The sequence below is a fragment of the Ornithorhynchus anatinus genome, chromosome 7, assembly GCF_004115215.2.
Source record: "Ornithorhynchus anatinus isolate Pmale09 chromosome 7, mOrnAna1.pri.v4, whole genome shotgun sequence".
Classification (NCBI taxonomy): Eukaryota; Metazoa; Chordata; class Mammalia; order Monotremata; family Ornithorhynchidae; genus Ornithorhynchus; species Ornithorhynchus anatinus.
Window position 1 is genome coordinate 45,173,423 of NC_041734.1, and position 22,333 is coordinate 45,195,755.

General features: G+C 41.3%; 1 protein-coding gene across 3 annotated transcripts in view; it reads left to right on the forward strand.

Annotated features, from left to right (window-relative positions):
- Window positions 1-22,333, forward strand: part of LOC100080375 (LIM domain containing preferred translocation partner in lipoma) — a 721,700-nt gene that overhangs the window by 606,433 nt on the left and 92,934 nt on the right. For all 3 annotated transcript variants that reach the window (XM_029068642.2, XM_029068641.1, XM_029068644.2), the window contains one exon: window positions 10,462-10,631. In XM_029068642.2, coding sequence (XP_028924475.1) covers window positions 10,462-10,631 — 170 coding nt within the window. The remainder of the gene's footprint in view (window positions 1-10,461; window positions 10,632-22,333) is intronic.

Sequence of the window (22,333 nt, forward strand, 5' to 3'; positions counted from 1 at the left end):
TCTGCCATAGTGAGATAGACAAATAGTTGCCAGGGTAGCTGCCTCAGTAGGCACTGTAGATTTCACCTCCCATATTAACCAACTATTTTAAGGGTTTCCGCTAGACCTGCTTTTCACACGAGACCATAGCCATGGCAGGCATTCACCTACTTCTTGTTTTTTTATTCCTCACTACCTCACCGTGGTGGAGAGTCAGTAAGACTTTGTGAATACTGACTGTCTAGAAGTAGACCCAGTCATATTGAGTATACAGAATATTAAGCCATTAGATCCTCCACCCTCTTTTGTTACATAGTTTTAGAAAAGGTTCATGAAACAAAAACATCATAAATGCAATTAGGTGATCATTTCAGCTCAGTATTCTGTCCCCAACAATAGCAACAATGGTTGCTTGTGGAAAGTGATGCTGATCTTTCTTACATCCATTCTAATCTCCAACTAACATCTCCAACTTCTCCCTCTAATTATCTACCCATCATAGATTCATATCCCTGTGTGTGTTTAATCCTTATCAAGCCAGTTAATACTAAGGAATTTTTCATCTTTATCCCTGACATTACCTTCTAATTGCAACTCTTGAACTCATCCCTGAAATTTATCCAAACCCTTCTTGAACCTATTGGTATTTCCAGCCTTCACAACCTTCCTTGGTAATGAATTCCACATGCTGCCACCTGCTGTGTTGAAAAGTGGGTTTTTTTTGTTTCTTTTGATCCCATCATCTTCAACTTTTAACATCGTGGGATTCAGTAAACATTGATTTATACCCCTAATGATTTTATGGAATTTGTTTTTCATCCCTCTCAGCCTGTCTTTCCAGACTGAAAAGTTCTGATTTCTTCATTTCATCCTCTCTCTGTTGTTGGTCCAAGTCCCTGATATTTTCATGGATGGGAAGGACCTCCAGATGTTACTGTCCCTATCTTTGGAAGACACCAATGTGAACAGTCGAGTCATATAATAAGACTAGTAATAATAATTATTAATATGGTATTTATTAAGGACTTACTCCATGCTAAGCACTGGGATAGATACATTAGTCATATCAGCCAGACACAGTCTCTGCCCCACACGGGGCTCACAATCTAAGGGGGAAGGAGAATGGATATTACAGATGAGGGAACCGAGGCCCAGAGAATTTTAGTGACATGCCCAAGGTCGCAAAGCAGGCAAGTGGTGGAGTCAGGATTAGATTCCAGGCCTTCTGAGTCCCAGCCCTGTACTCCAATCATTGGGCCACGTGTTGCCATGGCTACAGAACACATACAACTTTGTCAGGCAAACTAATTTTTTATGGTATTTGTTAAGAGCTTAGTATGAGCCAGGAACTGAAATAAATTCTGAGGCAGATACAAGCCAATTAGATAGAACACAGTCCATGACCCACATGGATTTCACAGTGTTAATCCCCCACTTTAAAGATGAGGGCACCGAAGCACAGAGAACTGAAGTGACTTGCCCAGGGTCACACAGCAAAGTTGGGATTAGAATTCAGATCCTTCTGACTTCCAGGCCTGTTCTCTTTTCACTAGGCTAAGCTGCCTCTCCACAGTTCAGCTGTAGGGTGGCAACTTGAAACCAACAAGGAACACTTCTTTCTCTGAAAACAAAATCCCACAACTTCCCATCATAACTTTTTTCAAAATTTAATTTACAACCCCTACTGGTAGACAGTTTTTTTTAGCTAACTCACCTTCCTCATATTATAATTTTAGTGACTATCTTCTTTTCCAATTCACAGTAGAGTTGGAGGGAAAAAAGCCCCCCTCCTCCTTATACTGTTTGATTATATTACTTAGAAACAGTAAAATCACCCTTTAGCCTTCCTTGAGGTTTTCTTTGGATTCATTGCATTAACATTTTATGTCTTGGGATATGCTTCTTGAAGTGCACATTTCATTTTGGGGCCGTATCCCCGTCTCAAGCTGCCACAGGTTCCATGGTTACCATTACGACCGTGTTCTATTTGTGGAGTACAGGAATATCCAAGACTCATTCCTCCAGCCTCCTCTAGTGCAGCAAAGTTTTTGGGCTCTGGGAAGGGTAAGGCCTGGGGGATTGTGCCCCTCCGCCAACCCAAACACCAGGTGTTTTGGGAGTCCCTAGAATAATAAAAATAACTGTGGTATTTGTTAAGCACGTACTCTGTGCCACGCATTGTGCTAAGCGCTGGGGTGGATATAAGCAAATCAGGTTGAACACAGTCCATGTCCTAGGTGAGGCTCACAATTGCAATCCCCATTTTACAGATGAGGTAACTGAGGCACAGAGAAGTGAAGTGACTTGCCCATGGTCACACAGCAGACAAGTAGCAGACCTGGGATTAGAGCCCATGACCTCTGATTCTCAGGCCTGTGCTTTATCCACTGTGCCATGCTGCTTCTCTCCAGAACTAACCTGCATCTTAGGACAGGACTTAGGTAGGATCAGTCCGTGGCTCAGTGGAAAGAGCATGGGCTTTAGAGGCAGAGGTCATGAGTTCGAATCCCCGCTCTGCCACTTGTCAGCTGTGTGACCATGGGCAAGTCACTTAACTTCTCTGTGCCTCAGTTACCTCATCTGTAAAATGGGGATTAAGATTGTGAGCCCCACGTGGGACATCCTGATTCCCCTGTGTCTACCCCAGCGCTTAGAACAGTGCTCGGCACATAGTAAGTGCTTAACAAATACCAACATTATAATTATTATCAGTCCAACTTCAAACATCAGAGCTAGCTTTTTTTTATATATATATGACACTTGTTAGGCACTTGTGTGCCAAGCACAATACTAAGCTGTGGGGTGCCTATAAGGTAATAAAGATTGAACACAGTCCCTGTCCCATATGAGGCTTACAGTCTGAGCAGGAGATAGAACAGGGTTTGAATCCTCATTATACAGATGAACTGAGCCACAGAGAAGTTAAGGGACTTACCCAAGGTCACACAGGAGATAAGTGGAAAAGCCAGAACTTTTGACTCCCAAGCCTGTGCTCTTTTCACTAGGCCTTGCTGCTTCTATGTTGAACTGCTCCCTCTCAGTCATGGAGACATGGTGAGCTAGAGAGTGTTTCTCTGTAAATACCAGATGGAATTAAGCCCCATCCTGAACCATCCCCTTCACCTCAGACCTATCAGAGCTCCGAGGCAGCTTTGGAACTCCTCCAGCCTCTCAAGGAGTTTACTGAATCTATGTTAAGTTCCTTTACCATCACCTGCGGCAGCTGCTCAGCCACTGAGATGATCTAGAGCTGGGTCTGAAACCCTAAAAAAGAACCAGGGTATTTGGAAGTCACCCAGACTATCTCTGTGCTGCCGGCAAGAGGGCGGCCTGCATCTTCTGGAAGATTCCACTGCCTAAGAAGTGATACTTGCACATTCTCTAGTACCATAGATTCATCACTACTCAAGAAATCCAGTCATCATGGGGCACAGATTCTATTTTGAGATTCACCACAGACATCACCCTGTGTTCTTGGAAATGTTATTTGCTTCTCTGTTCTGCTTTTCCCTTATTTGCAAATCAGGGTTATGGGCCGCCATTCTGACAGTACCTGGATGTTAATAATAATAATGGCGTGTGTAAGCACTGACCTTATATGCCAAACACTGTACTAACCACTGGGGGATATATTTATACAAGATAATCAAATTGGACTCAGTCACTGGCCCACACTGGGCTTACAATGCAAGGAGTAGGGAGAATGGATATTGAGTCCCTTTTGTACAGACGAAACAACTGAGGTACAGAGCAGTTAGATAACTTACCCATGGCCACACATCAAGCAAGTGACAGAGGTAGAACATAAGACCCAGGTCCTCTGACTCCCAGACCCATGTTCTTTCCACTAGGTCATACGGTTCTGCTCAGCTGAACAATAAGATAATCTCCTCTAAAGTACTTTAAGTTCCTCAGAGATAAACCCTTTCTAAATATAAATTGGTGTTATTTCAGAAACTGGTGATTCTGCTGAACGGGAGCAGGTGACAATGGATGACTATTCAGTTCCTCTTGCACGAAACAGCAAAGGGAGGGAGCCACTGCATGAATGAAAAGAGACAGGGAGAAGTAGGAATATTCTCATGTTTTATTCAAGTGTGAACAAAGAAAATTGAGAGGTGTTTGCTTAAAATTGACACCATTTTTATCTCAAACATTCTGTACAAATGAGACCAGGTGACTGGAATCTCTCAAAGCAGATCAAGTTCTCCTGCAGCATATTCCCTGTAGGAAATATTGCCTATAAGTAATGTGCTAATCCTTTTATTTATATAATGTTTATTAATGATAATAATAATAATGTTAGTATTTGTTAAGCGCTTACTATGTGCAGAGCACTGTTCTAAGTGCTGGGATAGGCACAGGGTAATCAGGTTGTCCCACATGAGACTCACAGTCTTAATCCCCATTTTACAGTTAACTGAGGCACAGAGAAGTTAAGAGACTTGCCCACAGTCACATAGCTGACAAGAGGTGGAGCTGGGATTCGAACCCATGGCTCTTTCCACTGAGCCACGCTGCTGCTCTTCATTCTGGGTGTATGCATAGATGTATTTAAAAGTGCTCCCTATGTACCATTTTGTATCACACTAAGTGTTATGTGAATTTGGGACAGAAATCACTACAACAGTGGGAGAAACTGGTATATGGTAGAACTAAGTTTCCTGTTTTTTCACTTTGTTTGAATAGTATTTGTTAAGCACTTACTATGTGTCAGGCACAGTATTGTTATTATTGTCATTATTAGTAGTAGTAGTATTTATCATATTCGTTAAGCACTTATTGCATTGTATTAAGTGATGGAGTAGATAGAAGCTAATCAGGTTGAACACAGTCCATATCCCACATGGGGCTCACAGTCTTAATCTCCTTTTCACAGATGAGGTAACTGAGGCCCAGAGAAGTAAAATGACTTGCCCAGGGTCACATAGCAGACAGGTGACAGAGCTGGTATTAGAACTAGATCATTCTGCTCCTCTCGTAGGCCACAAGCCTTCTCAATCTGCCTTAAGATCATGAAATACACACTAGGCCATACTGCTTCTATTTATATACTTATATATTTTTTTCAGTGCTTACTGTTTGACCTGTACTAACCTCTTGGGAAAGTACAGTATAACCGAGTTGATAGACGTGTTCTTTAGAAGAGCTTACAGTTTAACCTTACAGTTTAACCACCTAGTTTCCCTCCCCCACAACTCCACGTGTTGAGTCTTGTGGCTCAGAACCAGCAGGTGCATTCATAAAAACCTGGAAGGGGAATATTGGGGAGCATCTGATCCTTCTGAGAAACATTATATGTCCAGGAAAAATTGGTATGTTGCTGCAAAATGGAACCTAAGGCCATATATACCTAAGGTAATATAGGTGATTTCACATGACATCACTAGCCACCATAGTGAAGAGGGAAGTGTATATGTGTGCACACAGAGATGCTCAATAGCTTAAGGCAGCAGGAATCTAGGGAAAAGAACAGTCTTCTAGGAAGTTATGGTACATGGATTCCAATTCCAGCTTGAACTTGACCTAAGACTTTGGGAATGTCCTTTAACTTTGTCTCAGTTTTCTTATTGAAGAACAATATGTAGAATCACTTGCCATATAAGAAATAGAAAAATATAGGGAAAAGAGCTAGAAAACAGGTTGAGATCATTGGAGTACAGTTATACTATTTTACCAAGCATTATAGAATTATTGAAGCGTAACTGACCTCTGCTAAGTCTCTCGGTGAGCAAGGGTCAGAGGTGTGATAACAGATCTTTGGAATTCTATCTCTTCTACTTACTGGAGTAACTTTCTCTTGTGGAATGTATTAGGTTATTCTCTGACATTCATCTTCTAACACCCTCCTTCTTTCTACCCTCCCACCTCTCTGCCTCCTGCTGTTTCCCATTCTGGATCTTCATGTTAAGAATAAGTGCACAGGCAGTCTTTTATTCTCCCTTGGACAACTCAAATCAGGGAAAGGTAGATAGGGTATGAGGTAATTAGGGTGAGTTGATATGAAGAGCATCAATCAATCAATCAAAGGCGTTTATTGAGCACAATTACTGTCTGTGGAGCAGGTACCTCAAGGCTCAGTTCTCAGTCCCCTTCTATTTTCCATCCACACCCACTGCCTTGGAGAACTCATTTGCTCTCTGGGCTTCATCTATCATCTCTACCTAGATGATTCCTAAATCTATCTCTCCAGCTGTAACCTCTTTCCTGAAGACATTTCTCCTCCTTCAGAACATCTCTACTTGAATTGACACTTCTAACTAAACATTTACACTTCTAACTAAACATGCCCAAAACAGAAGTCCTCATTTTCCCACCCAAATGAGTGTCCCTGACTTTCTTATCACCTTAAATTCATTCATTCAATAGTATTTATTGAGCGCTTACTATGTGCAGAGCACTGTACTAAGCGCTTGGAATGAACAAGTCGGCAACAACACTCTACCTTCCTCCCTGTCTCACAAGCCCATAACCTAGGTGTTATTTTCAACTCATCTCTCTCACTGAACACACAGAGTCAATCTGTCACCAACTGATGTCAGTTCTACCTTCACAACATCATTAAAATTCTCCCCTTCCTCTCCATCCAAATTGCTACAACACCAACCCAAACACTTATCCAGCCATGACTACTACCTCAGTCTCTTCTTTGACCTCCCTGCCTCCTATCTCTTTCCTCTCTATTCCATATTCTGCTGCTCAGATCATTTTTCTGAAAAGAGTTTCAGTCCGTTTCTCCCCACTCCTCAAAACCCCCCAGTGATTACCCATCCACCTCTGCATCAAACAGAAACTCTTTATCATCATATTTAAGGCATTCAGTCATCTCAATTCCCTACTAAAACCCAATCTGCAAACTCCAGTCCTCTAATGCCAACCTAGTCTCTGTACCTTTGTCTCAACTATCCCATGCCCATTTCCTACCTTGGTCTTGGAACTCCCTCCTGTTTCATATGCTACAGTCCGCCACTCTCCCCACCTTCATAACACTCCTAAAATATCACTTCCTTCAAGAGACCTTCCCTGACTAAACCCTCATTTCCCCTACCCACCCTCCCTTCTGTCTCAACTATTCACTTGTCTGTGTACCCCTTAAGCACTTGGACACTCACATCAGTCCCATGACACTTATGTACATGTCCTTTTAGTCTACTATTTCTCTATGTGTAATTTATTTTAGTGGCTGCCGCCTCCCTGTAGACTGCAAGCTCTTTGGGTGTAGAAATCATGACTAATAATAATAATAATAAAGATTGTATTTGTGAAGCGCTTACTTTGTGCCAAGCACTATTCTAAGCACTGAGATAGATCCAAGGTAATCAGATTGTCCCACATGGGGCTCACAGTCTTAATCACCATTTTACAGATGAGGTAACAGGCACAGAGAAGTTATGTGACTTGACCAGAGTCACACAGCTGACAAGTGGCAGAGCTGGGATTAGAACCCACGGCCTCTGACTCCCTAGCCCATGCTTTTTCCACTAAGCCACACTGCTTCTCAACAGACTACCAACAATAGACAATAGACTCTAACTCTCGGCAGACTACCAACTCTATTGTAATTTCCCAAACTCTAAGTACAGTGCTCTGCACACAGTAAATGCCAATGATTGATTGAAATTCTTTATCTGGGAGATTAGAATGAGTAGTAATGACTCCTCTTCTCAAGGAGCTTACAGTCTGAGGAGAAATTCTGATTAAATATAGAACATTCAAGGATCCCAGTATTTTTTGCAAAATTGAAAATTGTAGATTATAATCTCCTTTCTCAATTGCTAGTTACTGAAAAGTAATGTACATTTTTTTTTAACAGAGTTGCCCTTCCAATAGGAAAAAAAAAATAGACACAGAGAAATCAAACTCAAAATGAACAGTTCAGGTTTCATAGCATGAAAGTTAAAAGCCCCCTCCCCCCACCCCCAAAAAAATGTCCAGAGGTTCTTTTGGCTTGAAAATATCTGCTTGACTGCCGCACAAAGCTTTTTGAAAGTCAGGTAAGAGGGATGTCTGAGAGTGCATCATGCCCCCTGTTGAGGTGAGTCATATATCTCCATCTGGAAGCTACTGCTCCTGTTTTGTCTTGGTGTCAATATCATTACTATTTGTTATGTAGGTGGATTTTTCTTCATTTGGAACATGTTTTCTTTCCTGAGCATTCTGTTTATTGAATCTTACACAGTTTTTGGAAACTGTACCTCTCATTGTCTTCTGACCTGGTTTCAAAATTTATTGTTCCAAGATCCAAGGAAATTTATTAGAGCAGGTCAATGCTATGTTAGCAGCTGGGTCATGACAGTTGATAGTGAATGAACTGCAGCATCTTGAAATAAGCTCCAGGGGTGATTTTCAAATTAGATCCACTCTCAAATGTGTGGAGATGTGGAGACCGAACACTAAACTTCCTAGGAAAGGTGACGATAATGCATCCTGGGTGAGTAGAGACATGAGATAAAGAGAAGCAGCATGGATTAGTGGATAGAGCATGGGCCTGGAAGTCAGAAGGACCTACGTGCTAATCCCGGATCTGCCACATGTCTGCTATGTGTCCTTGGGCAAGTCGTTTCACTTCTCCGGGCCTCAGTTACCTTATCTGTAAAATTGGGATTAAGACTGTGAGCCCCATCTGGGACAGAGACCGTGTCCAACCTGATTAACTTGTATCTATCCCGGTACTTAGAACAGTGCTTGGCACATAGTAAGCGCTTTACAAGTACCATAATTAATTAATTAATTGAATGCCTTTAGTTATGATGCTTTGTGCTAAACGCCTGGGTAGGCATAGACTCAATCTTTGTCTCACATGGGACTCACAATTTAAGTGGAAGGGAATGCAGGTCCCTTATCCCCATTTTACAGATGAGGAAACAAACAGAGAGATTAAGCCAATTGCCCAGTGTTCAGTATATAGCTTTACACAAAGTAGGCACTTAATACTATTAATCAGTAGATACTACTACTATCAATCAGTGATGCTTATTGAGCACTTACCTTGTGCAGAACACTGTTCTAAGCACTTGGGAGAATACAATATGAGAGAAATTGGCAGAGGTTTCCTCCCCATAGTGAGTTTACTGTCTACAAATGCTGCTGCACTACTTGTGAGTAACAAACGAGCCTGCCAACTCTATTGTGTTGTTCTCTCCCAAGCACTTAGTACAGTGCTCCACCCACAGGATTGATGGGTTGATTATGACTGCTACAGCCAATAGCCTCATTCCCCTAGCCGGGAATCGACATAGGTGGCAGTCCATCAATTCCAACACGTAGCAACAAGACATATCCCACACACTCTAACCATCTGTATTTCCTGAAAATGCTCACGATTTCCCATGACACCCTTCCCTTGCTTTCACTGTTTCTCTGAAAGATGGACTATATGATCGCAGTGAAATGTTCATGGAACAAAGCATGCTAAATCCTTTAGGGAAAGGCTTGAATCACTGGGCCGGGCAATGCCTCTTTCTTAAGTGGTTCCCAGAAAGCAGTAGTTTGTAATTTTTTTATGCAAAATGGGTATTGAGTCACTTTTCCTGACCTGCTGATCAGTGGGACTATTTTTAGTTTTTGCTTTTTGCGCTTTTGTGAATGTGTGAAAATTTAGAACTAAGGTGACAGAGTGAATGTCCTGGAGGTTGGTGTCCTCTGTTACTTCCTCAGAACAGGAGCAATATAAGTGACAGTTGAGCCAGTTGCCCCCCAATAAACAACATAAAACCCTAAGCAGTGCCATTACCCAGGTCACCCAGGGGTCTATTCAGCCTAGTATTATTCTGCCTCCAACAGGATGCCTAGAAAAAGATTGTGCGGGGAGTCTCGATGACCTTCATCCACCTGGTTGGGGATGGTACTGCTAAATTCCTAAGCTTTACCTCTCCACCTCCACTTTGGACCTTCCCTCCATGAATTCATTCAAACCCTCTTGAATCTTCGAGGTTGGACAATAACCTATGATCCACCTGTTTGCCACTACCGTATTTGTCCTCTGCCAAGAAACAGAGGCAGCAGTGGCTTGTGTTTATGGCGACTTGGAGAGAGGGTTGGTGAGCCAGCTTTCACAGTAATAATAATAATCATTATGGTACTTGATAAGTGCATATTATGTGCTAAGCAGTGCTCTAAGCTCTGGGGAAGATACAAGTCAATCAGATTGGACACAGCCCCTGTCCAACAGGGGGCTCACATTCTTAACCCCCATTTTACAGAGGAGGTAACTGAGGCCAAGAGAAAGTAAGTGACTTGTCCAAGATCACACCACAGACAAGCGACAGATCTGGGATTAGAACCCAGGTCCTTCTGACTTCTAGGCCCATATCCTATCCACTAAACCATGCTGCATCTCACAGGCTGGGTCCTCCATCCTCAGCTTCCTAAACTAGCCTGGCTATCCTCGCTTCACGGATCAACTGTGGATTCCACAGAACAGCTGAAGTTGAACGTGCTTTTGCCTACCTTCCTCATCCTCTTTCCCTCCCTTGTTTTCAGGACGTTGTGCCCGCTGTGGTGAGAACGTAGTTGGGGAAGGCACTGGGTGCACTGCGATGGATCAAGTGTTCCATGTGGATTGCTTTACCTGCATAATATGCAGCAATAAGCTGAGAGGCCAGCCTTTCTATGCTGTGGAGAAGAAAGCTTACTGTGAACCCTGCTACATCGTAAGTAACAGCATCATTTATTAACATCCAGCAGAGTAAAGGCTACCTTTGCCTTAGAGTGAGATGAAGGAATTCGTATAAAAGATTGAAGCTGTCATCCCTCCATAGAACCAAGTCCCAAATTGAAAGTGATGATTGCCCTGATTTTTGCCCTCGATTTATGTACGTTAAAGGAAAACAACATCCATGTTCAGTTTCTGGCCTCATAGGAATAATCCCTTTGCCCTTCTGCCAAGCACATACATGCTGACATCACAAGAATACATTCCAGAAAATTCCAGACACTCCCTCTCTAATCAGATTAATCTATAGACTCCAGAGTTTTGAATAAATTTAGAAATTTCTCATTCAAACTTCCAATTCCTTTCACCATATGAATTTCCATTTATTATTCCCATCTGTTTCCAGTGCATTTTTTCGGAACCAGTATGTGATTCATCGTCAGTATGTTAAAGAGAACTTCATACTGATATATTCCTTTGAGTTAAGATTTGTACTCTTTTCTAAATATCAACCTGCATTTAAATGAGAGTATCATGACTGGAGAGATCTTCATGATAAATAAACTAGGATTTAAAAAAAAAATCTCTAAATACCTATCTGGAAGAATGTCTAATTCCTTTGATGGAGTTTATTCAATTCTAGTAACCCCTTATCTAATAGTTTAACAACAGTCCAAGTGCAAGTGTTTTGGGGGTTTCTTTTGCTCTAAGGTCAATTCCTTTCATGTTTATTGTATGTTATTTTGCTTTTTGTCACCACTGAAAGAAAAATGAATCTATTCAATTGATCAGTGATATTTACTGAGTGCCTAGGTGCGGAGCACTGTACTAAGAGCTTGGGAGGGAACAAGCACTTGGGAGCTGAGAAAAGATAAATTATTTTTGACTAGGAATGTAACCAGTAGTGATAGAAGTTATAGGTAGCTATATATATATACAGTTTTCAGACAACCAAAGATTGAAACCTACAATAGAATTGTCTCATCTCTGATGAGTACCTCACTGTCTCTTAACAGTTGAGTTACTCCTCTCGCTACTGAAATCTTAGGCATGGATCTGATTTCCTTTAAAAGCTGAGGCTCAATGGGAATAAATTCCATGTGTGCATCTTTGGATTTTTATTCATTTTTCCAGTGGGTAATTTAAGTAAGCAAAACCAAACAAATTCATTTTAGCCATAGACTTTACAAAAGCAGGCAAGACCTCAGTGGTCTTTGGTGCAGTGACCAATTGTTCTATTGAAATATTTATGTTTTTCTATTCCATTCTTGTTCTTATAGTGTTTGGGTGATAAAATAAAGCAATTAAACATCTGGGAGATTCTCAGACCAGAGAATTTCAAAAGCCCAGTACTGCAAGTACAAAAAAATTGTCATTGTCTCATTTTGACATCTCAAAGAACTTTAATCGAGGGTTTCCTTTTATGAGATGCAGTTTAATTTGCATAAGAATTGTATTAAGCTCACTAAAAGGCTCTTGTTTGATATTTGATCATAGAGTTCACCGGATGTAGTAGTCTTGAGTTTCATAAATTCTGTGTCATGTGAGTCTATCTTTGGAGTAGATAGTACTGTACTGTATGTAGACTTTGAGTCGTAGAAATAGGGCTGTAATATTGGAAGAAATGAAAAGGTCACATAGCTACACTTGAACTAATCGCTTTATAAACATTATCCTTAGGACTGAGCAGCTGTTTATGTCTTGGTATGATACTGTCCAAACTGGACAGGCAATCGCTCAAGTGAAAAATCGGCAATACTTTGTATACTATCCTCCAGTTGTACTAAGACAACTCAAACTTCAGTTTTTTCAGAAGATGCGAGGTCTATCTTGTCCCGACTAGCTTTGGTTCTGTTGCTGGACAAATTCGAATTAGAATCAGACACATTTCCTCTTCCCCCTCAGTTTCCTGGTACACTAGAGCTACTCTTAGCAGTGTGTTTACTGAGCATGGCAAGAAATAAATGCTAAATGCACAAGAATGGGAAAGAAGTTTTAGGATGAGAAGAGATTAATTTGTTGTAGAGAAGGCTTTCCAAAACAAAAATGGAGAACACACATAGCATGCAAGCCCTGGTTAATGTTTTCTGTAGCCTATTTGCTGTCTTCCTTTCCCTTTTACATCAGCCATCTCCCCATTTGTCTTCAAGTTCCTTTTCTCAAACCATTGCTTCAAGACATGAGGGCATGACAGAGTGACTGGGAAGGTAAAATTGGACTTTCTCATTTCCCTTATGTACAACACCACACATTGGAAAGGATGAAACTCCACTTTTAAGTTCAGAGAAAGATTTCTGGCTCTCTCAAGCAGTATTTTAAAAGGCATGCATGACTTAGTGGGGCCAGGTTTAGACTGTGAAAGCCAAGGAAAACAGAGACAAAAGAGCCAAAGATCCAGTATTCACCTCCTTCCTGATCTATCAATGTAATTTAAGAAGAAATGTGGTGTAATGGATAGAGCACGCACCTGGAAGTCAGAAGAATCTAGGTTCTAATTTTACCTCCCCCATTTGTCTGCTGTTCGACCTTGGTCAAGTCACTTCACTTTTCTGTGCCTCAGTTACCTCATCCATAAAATGGGGATTGAGACTTTGAGCCCCAAGTGGGACAAGGACTGTGTCCAACCTGATTAGCTGTTATGTATCCCATTGTTTAGTGCAGTGCCTGACACATAGTAGTAAGTGCTTATCAAACACCATAAAGAAAATCTGGAATGTACCCGAAATAAAACAGTGAGAGATTGAGGTTCCTTTTGAAAGACCTAGGATAAAGTGACAGGTGTATCCCTAGTGAAGTGGGTAAGTGACAAAGTTAAGAAGTTGAGGTAGACTAAAGTTCTTCGGAGTAAAGTATTAGTCAGAGACACCCTAGCAATTTTTGGAGCTCAGATGTTACACAGGGGTCCAATTGAAAGAGATAAAACCAATGAGCCCAAACTAACAAATAGAACCTGACTCTTGGGCAAGGCAAGTATCCTCTGACATATGACTGGCCTAGTAGTTAGAAGATTGAAAATGAAATAAATTATGGTGGTCTGTTTGTATTTCCTGCACATTTGTACCCATGTCGTGTAATTTATATTGTCTTTTAAGAAGCAAGTAAAAAAAGCTGGACAAGATTTCAAAATGTCTTCACTAATCTGCTGGAGCTCTTTGAAGGGGATAATAAACATATGGAGAGGGAGAAACCTGTGGACATAAAAATATTTAGAGTTTCAAAAGGCCTTTAAGAAGGTTTCACACCAAAGACTTTTTTTGAAAAATGAATAATCATGGGATTATTTTAAAAAAAACAAACCTGGAGGGAACATTTATCATGGCTTAAAAAGTATCTAAAAGAGGAAATAAAGGGTACCCATGAGCAGCTTCTTGTAAGGATGGAGAAATGTAAATAGTAGGAACGCCCAGGGAATGGTGTAAGGACTAGTTTTATTTACCATTTTTATGCATGATCTGGAAGAGGCCGTGTGTGTAGAAATCCCTCAATTTTCAAATAATATTTAGCTCTTCTGGGTGGTCTAATGGAGTTGTGAGCAAGAGTATTTATTAGCAACAGTATGAACTAGCTTTTGTGACAGATCAGTGTAATTGATACAAGGGCATCATTAAAAAGAAGTAAAAGATACAGTTCCTGCTCTGAGTTGCCAATAGAATAGGAGAGGCAGGATTTTAAAGCCTACCACTTCAGCTGTGACCTCACCACCAAAAGGGAGAGCTTTGAAGTTTAAGTTTTGAACTGTACATTTAAGTTGTCAGCAGGTGGTCCAGATGGAGATGCCCCAGAGGCGAGGGGAAATACAGTATGGTAGAACAGTAAGGATAAACGGCAGTAAGATTTCATAAAGCAGAATGAGTGACCTGAAAACAGGTAGGTGGGATTCACCATGAGCTCATCTGTGGTCATGCAGCTAGAAAAAAAATTTTTCAAATCACATGTGAAAATGGTCTTCGAGTTTTTTATTAATGGATCAGCAAAAGGTTATTATTATTTTGCTTTAATGGGTGGAAACAGACTAAAAAGCTAACAAAATACTTGGAATCATGAAAAAGATATGAAAATATAACAGAAAGCATAGCTTGGCCACTATACCGAAGTTTGAAACTGGAATACTGTGTTCATTTCCACGTACTGCATTTTAGGAAGGACCTAAGTTGAGCTAGAAAATAAATAAAGAGGAGCACTCAAAATTATGAATAAGATTAGCCTGAAAAGATTAGAACTCTGGAAAGATGAAGACCAAATAGAAACATGATTAAAGTTTACAGGGCAAACTTGAATTGGTCATCAATTAATCAAGCACTTACAAATGCCATTATTATTATTATATTTATTGAACACTGTACAAAGTGCTTGGGAGAATTCAGTATAACAGAGTTGGTAGACATGTTCCCTGTCCACAAGAGCTTGCAGTCTAGAGGGGGAGGTAGATGTTAATATAAACAAATCAATTATGGATATAAACTTAAGTGTCGTGGTGCTGAGGGAGGGGTGAATAAAGGGATCAATTCCAAGTGCAAGGGTGACACAGAAGGGAGTGGGAGAACAGGAAATGAAGGCTTAGTCATCAAATTCGCTAGCCCTGTGTATAGGGAACAGTCACTGAAGTTTGATGGTGATAGATATAAGATAAACAATAAGAAACACTTCTTCGCGCCGCAGGAGGTAAGCATATGGAATTCATCATCATAGGAAGTCATGCATGCAGAAGCATCAATAGGAACCAGAAGAGTTTGACTCGATTGATTGATGATGTGCCTTTAATGTGTTCTTAGAGAGAGAAGCTAAGGAAAAAAAAGTTGGTGACAGTAAAAGGCTCAAAGCAGGTATAGATACTTTATTGGATGATAAGTCCATGATGTATTGAAATATGTAAATTGGAAGATATAAACAAGAATATTGGAAAATGTGTTTCTTAATATGAGGATGTATGTCAAGAAGGAGAAGCAGCATGGCCCAGTGGATAGAGCACAGGCCTTAGAGTCAGAAAGACTTGGGTTCTAATCTTGGCTCTCTGCTTGTCTGTTATGTGACCTTGGGTAAGTCTCTTCACTTCTCTGTGCCTTAGCTACCTCATTTATAAAATGGGGATTGAGACTGTGAGCCCCGTAAGGGATAGGGACTGTGTCCAACCAGATTTGCTTGTTTCCATCCCAGTCCTCAGTACAGTGCCTGCAACATTGTAAGTGCTTAACAAATACCACAATAATAATTATTCTTATTGTTATTCTTACAGTGCCTGGCACATAGTAAGTGCTTAAAAAAATACCATAAAAGAACAAACAGCAGCAATAAAAAAGAAAAACATCCCATTGTTCATCATAATGGAGCTCTGGGGCCATTGGTAAAGACTTGGCTAGATGAAAGACTGGTCTGACCTAATGGGACATTTCCTGCCTTCTGATGTTCTAAAATAGAAGCTAAAAGCTCAGAATCCATTTAAAGATCAGGTCAACAACTGGATCTCCACTTCTTCAATCGATAAGTCTGTCAATCATATTTATTGAATATTTACGGTGTGCAGAGCACTATACTTGGAGGAGTACAGTATAACATAGTTGATAGATGTATTCTCTGCCGTCAAGGAGCTTAGAGTCTATTTGAAATGCCTTGGGAGCTCCACATTCTGAGAGCTGCAAAAATGTAAAATCAATGCAGAATGAACAGTGAGAAGCAACATTACCTAGTGGATAGAGCAAGGGCTTGGGAGCCAGAAGGTCATGGGTCCTAATGCCATCTCCACCACTTGTCTGCTGTGTGACCTTGGGCAAGTCACTTCACTTCTCTGTGCCTCAGTTACCTCATCTGTAAAATGGGGATTGAGGCTGTGAGCCCCATGTGGGGCGAGGACTGTGTCCAACTTGATTAGCTTCAATCTACCCTGGCACTTAGCATAGTGACTGGCACATAGTAAGTTCTTAACAAATACCATTAAAAAATGTCTTATGCCGTCGAGTCGTCTCTGACACATAGAGGTGCCATGGACATATTGCTCCCATAATGTCCCACCTCCATCTGCAATTGTTCTGGTAGTGTATCCATAGAGCTTTCTTGGTAAAAATACAGAAGTGGTTTACCTATGCCTCCTTCCGCACAGTAAACTTGAATCTCCATCCTCAACTCTCTCCTGTGCAGCCATTGCCCAATTTCCCCATAAATAAATCAATTTTAATTGCATCCGCTGTTCTCACAAATGAAATACCCCCTGATTTAGCCCTTTCATTATCATTCTTGGTATAATCTACCATGTCATTATTTCTTGAAAGATTTACATTTCTCAAGAAATGGATTATTTCTAAAACTCTGAATTGAATCAAAGAACCTTTTACCCTGTTGATAACCATATTGGAGGACTGCTGGGCTTGAATGCTTTTGTTTTTCTTAGTAAGTATAATTAAGCTCTTAAGGGTAAAATGAATGTGGAATATTGGCATAGATCATGTTTTGAAACACACTTCTCATATTAATGAACATTTAGATTACTGCCCTGTAATTAAAAAGTGTCTTTGTTGGTGAAAAAGAGTTGCCACAATAACAATGTAGTGATAGTACCATGTGTTTATGTAGGGCCTTTCTTACAAAGAGCCGTAGGCACTTTGCTGATATTATCTCATGAATCCTCCCAGTATTTCTAAGAGGTAGACAAGGCATGGTGATCATCGGGGTTATTTAAAGATGGAGAAACTGAGGCCCGGGATGATGAAATGGGTTTCTTTAGGGAAACAGAGAAAGAGAAGATTAGGAAAAGTCTGGGCTTATTGTTTGTGTCCCTAGAAAGACCAGAATTCCTGCATTCGGTGGGGCATAATACATTTTAGGATTCTGATGTCACTAAAATGGCCCGTTGCTTAATCATTTTCAGTCACAGTGGCAGAAAGGGACCAGACGCTTCAATCGCTACTGCCACCAGGAAGATAAGGAGACGAAGGAAATGTCTGGGCATTAATGGTCTTCATTGGGGCAGTGCTCCAATATGAGTCTCCAGTGCAGTCAGAACCATGTGTTTCTAATAATAATAATGATAACTGTGGCATTTGTTAAGCGCTTACTATATGCCAGGAACTGTACTAAGCTCTGGGAAGGATATAAGCAAATTGGGTTGGACACATCCCCTGTCTCACATGGAGTTCACAGTCTTAATCTTCATTGTACAGATAAGGTAACTGATGTGCAAGAAGTAAAGTGACTTACCTAAGGTCACACAGCAGACAAATGGCAAAGCTGGGATTAGAACCCAGGTCCTTCTGACTCCCAGAAGGATAGTGCTCTATCCATGCCACTTAGTACAGTGTCTGGCACATAGTAACCTCTTAACAAATACCATTATTATCGAGGAGCAGCATGGCTCAGTGGAAAGAGCCCCGGCTTGGGAGTCAGAGGTGGTGGGTTCTAATCCTGACTCCGCCGCTTGCCAGCTGTGTGACTTTGGGCAAGTCACTTAATTTCTCTGTGCCTCAGTAACCTCATCTGTAAAATGGAGATTAAAACTGTGAGCCCCAAATGGGACAGCCGGATCACCTTGTATTCCCCCCAGTGCTTACAACAGTGCTTTGCACATAGTAAGCGCTTAATAATAATAATAATAATGTTGGTATTTAAGCACTTACTATGTGCAAAGCACTGTTCTAAGCTCTGGGAGAGATACAGGGTAATCAAGTTGCACCACGTGAGGCTCACAGTCAATCCCCATTTTACAGATGAGGGAACTGAGGCACAGAGAAGTTAAGTGACTTGCCCACAGTCACAGAGCTGCCAAGTGGCAGAGCTGGGATTTGAACCCATGACCTCTGACTCCCAAGCCCGGGCTCTTTCCACTGAGCCACGCTAACAAATACCACCATTATTATTATCATCATTATTATTATACTTATGATGCAATAATGGCCGGTTTGACTGGGCAGTTGTTGGGACTAACACAAACACTTCAGCTATCAACATTTGCCTAAACTCGGAACAGTGGGAGAACTAACACTCCCAAGTTAGTTAAATGCTGAAGTGTTTGTGATGGCAGTCACATTAGGAGAAGCGGGCCATCCTAGATTGTGTCACTACCCCAAGTATTCCCCCTTTTGGCCCAGAGGTTCCAGTGAAAAACACCCAAAACAGGCTAGTTAACCAAGTGCCATTGTTTCATCCACCTGGGCAAAAGCAGCAGAAGTGGAGCTGGTTAAATGAAGCCACCCTGAACAGTGACTCTGCCTGAGACCCTTTGGGCAGATATAGCAGAGGGTGGTAGGAGCTATAGGCGATTCCTCCCTCTCCAACCCTTTCTTTCACACTTATAATAATAATGATGGTATTTGTTAAGCGCTTACTATTTGACAAGCACTATTCTAAGTGCTGGGGTAGATCCAAGGTAATCAGGTTGTCCCACATTGGGCTCCCAGTCTTAATCCCCATTTTACAGATGAGGTAGCTGAGGCACAGAGAAGTGGTGACTTGCCCAGAGTCACAAAGCTGATGGGAGTCAGAGGTCATGGGTTCTAATCCCGACTCCTCCACTTGTCTGCTGTGTGACCTTGAGCAAGTTACTCAACTTCTCTGTGCCTCAGTTACTTTTTCTGTAAAATGGGGATTAAGACTGTGAGCCTCACGTGGGACAACCTGATAACCTTGTTTGTACTTCAGTGTTTAGAACAGTGCTTGGCACATAGTAAGCGCTTAACAAATACCATCATAATTGTTATTAAGTGGTGGAACCAGGATTAGAACCCATGACCTCTGACTTCCAAACCCTTGCTCTTTAATAACCACTTCCCATTTCACCGTCATTTCCCTCCTTCTTCTCCTTTCCCCACACCTTTCCCCTTCCCTTCCCTTTTATCCATCTTCCCATGTTTTTCTTGCCCTACCCCATTTTTGCCCCACTTCTGCTCTAGTTAAAGAAGTCAAAGTTCATGGCCCTATATGACTAAGAAACTCCAATCCTGTTTTCCTTGTTGAGCAGCTGCAGATATTTAGGAGTTGCATAAAATGAGACATGCCCAAGGCAAAGAGGATGAATTTTATTTTATTGTTTTAAGGCATTTATTAAGCGCTTACTTTGTGTTAAACACTGTGCTAAGTGCTGAGGTACATACAAGTTAATCAAGTTGGGCACAGTCCCTGCCCCACCTGGGGTTTATAGCTTAAGCAAGAGGGAAAATGGGTTTTGAATCCCTATTTTGCAGTTGAGGAAGCTGAGGCACAGAGAAGTTAAGTGACTTGCCCAAGGTCACACAGCAGGCAAGTGGCAGAGCCAGAATGAGAGCCTAGGTCCTCAGGCTCCCATGTGTGTGCATTGTCCACTAGGCCATGCTGCTTCTGAATTTATGCCAAATCAGAAAACCCTGTTGAAGGGGTCACAGTAGAACATAATCAGCATTTGCCTAAACGCTGAACAGTGGGAGAACTAATACTCCCAAGTTAGTTAAATGTAACCATAACTCCATGCTGAAACCCTCCTGTTGCCAAAGTTTGTTTGTTTTTAATTCAAGCATGAACTCACCACTCTGAATTGCTTTAGTTTGGAAGAATTTCAGCATCGGGCCACTGTAATAATGGTTTAAGATTATTTAATCCCATTACTTACACACTTCATTAGGCTGAGTGAATTGTTGGCGAAGGTTCAGTAAGCTCCCTACATTAAAGATAAAAGGATCGAAAGAAAATAGGGAAGGAGTCTGTTCCTCGTTTGCTGTAATATTTATCTTATATCTTTTAGAGGATAAAGGAATGATAATTATCCAGCTACAGTGTGTAATCTGCTCTGAGCATAGAGTTAAGGGAAACCGCATCTCGCTTTTCAGATGAGAAGGCAAAATCAGAGATGTTTGGGCAAGGAAAGTGTTCTTTACACCATCTACTGGAAGAACACAAAGAGGGTTTAGGGTCTGCTGCAAAATTCTCCAAGGAGAATGCATCTGTTCTATTGAGGCTGTCTAATTCATGCTGACATATTAAAAACCCGATCTAATTAAATTTTGTTTCTCTATGTTCTTGGGGATTCTATCTGCATTCCAGTGAACCAAGAGATTGTCTCTTATGACCGAAGCCTTCCAGCCCCTGAGTCATGCCCAGTGAGATTGAAAAGAAATTGTCTTTCATGGAAAAAGTTTGGTAGTTTGTTTTTTTGCATGTTGGTCTGATTGGATGTGTTCCCCAGGACTCTCTTAAGAAACACACTAAGAGTCAAGCGGTCAAAATAGAAGACCAAAGGTCAAAATTGGTAACACACTTCCAATTGGCAAAGAAAGAGGACGACTCAGATCAGATCAGAATCAGGCGTTTGGAAGCATACAAGAAAGGAGAAGACATCTTCTCCACCCCCAAGGAGTTAACAAAGTAGCCTTTGTGAAATTTGGCCAGACAAGTTCAGTGCTCCACCCTGAAGTTCTGATTAATCAAGTCCCGCTGCATTTTTGTCTTTTCTTAGCATAGCCATGTGTAGTGGATAGGAGCAGATATCATTGCTCCTATTTTAAGAAACAGAGGCAACAAGGTGATCTCTCAGAATGTATGTGATAAAATAGATCCCAGGATTCTTGAATTTTAGTCTGCATCTTAAATCTACCACTTCAATATGCATAATATAGGTCTTCCTGCACTTTGCTCTTGATCCTAATGTAATCTTTCATCACAGAACAATTTATTTCCTATGTCCTTAGGCTGCTGCCTTTGAGTATTTACTTGTTTTGGACCTGAGACATTATGGGGAAAGGCAGAGTTTGGCTTATGAGGCAGAGGAAGCTGGTGACTGTATCATTAGAGAGTTATATATAAAAGTTTGAAGGGAAAGATGTGAGATTGAAGCCAGCTGTCTGGTTTCCAGCCACAGTATTATCATAAGGGCTGAGCTCAAGGTTAACCAGCCACACTGGTCCGGCAGATGGAAAGGCCTGGGAAGTTTGAGTGGAGAGTTGACTGGTATCCTGATGACTTTCGTGGACCATGCTAATTCCCTCTCACCTCCAACCCTCCTTTAAAACAATCTGTTTCCTGGCAAACACCCTCCATTGGTTCCGTCAGCAGAGAAAACTAGTCCCAAAAAGAATAAATCCCAACTCTGGGTTTACATTCTGGGTTTCAGTGAGGGGAAAGACAGGGATCCCTTGGTAGAGTGCTGACGTTCAGCAGCAATAGGTGGCCCAGAAAGAAGCAGATTTAAGCATTCAATTCCAATATACTATAATACAAATGAGACCACTGCTCAGAAGATGGATCTCTCATTTCAAAGCAATAATTTTTATTTGGGGCCATTAAAAGCCACTTTATTATCTCTATGTCATAAAGTGTGGAACATAATTTTTGAGCTTCAAAATATATAGTATGGCCGAGATTCTTTGAGAGTAATAATAATAGTAATACTGTCGTATCATCTTTATAAAAGTCAAGATGAGGGAAACAACTCCTGTAGTTTATTACACCCAAAGCCACTGTGAGAGACCAGGACCTCTCCCTCCCAGCTCTACCTCTTATCTCCAAAATCTCCTTTCTTTCCCAGCCACACTTCTTTAATGATTTGCCTGTTTGATGAGCTCAGCTCAGCTCAGCTGGCCTTTGCTTGGAGAAGCAACATGGTTTAGTGGTTGGAGCACTTGAGCACCTTGAGCACTTGCCCAAGGTCACACAACAGACAAGTGGCAGAGCTGGAATTAAAACCCGGGTCCTTCTGGCTCCCAGGCCCATGCTATATCCACTAAGCCATGTTGCTTCCATTGTTGG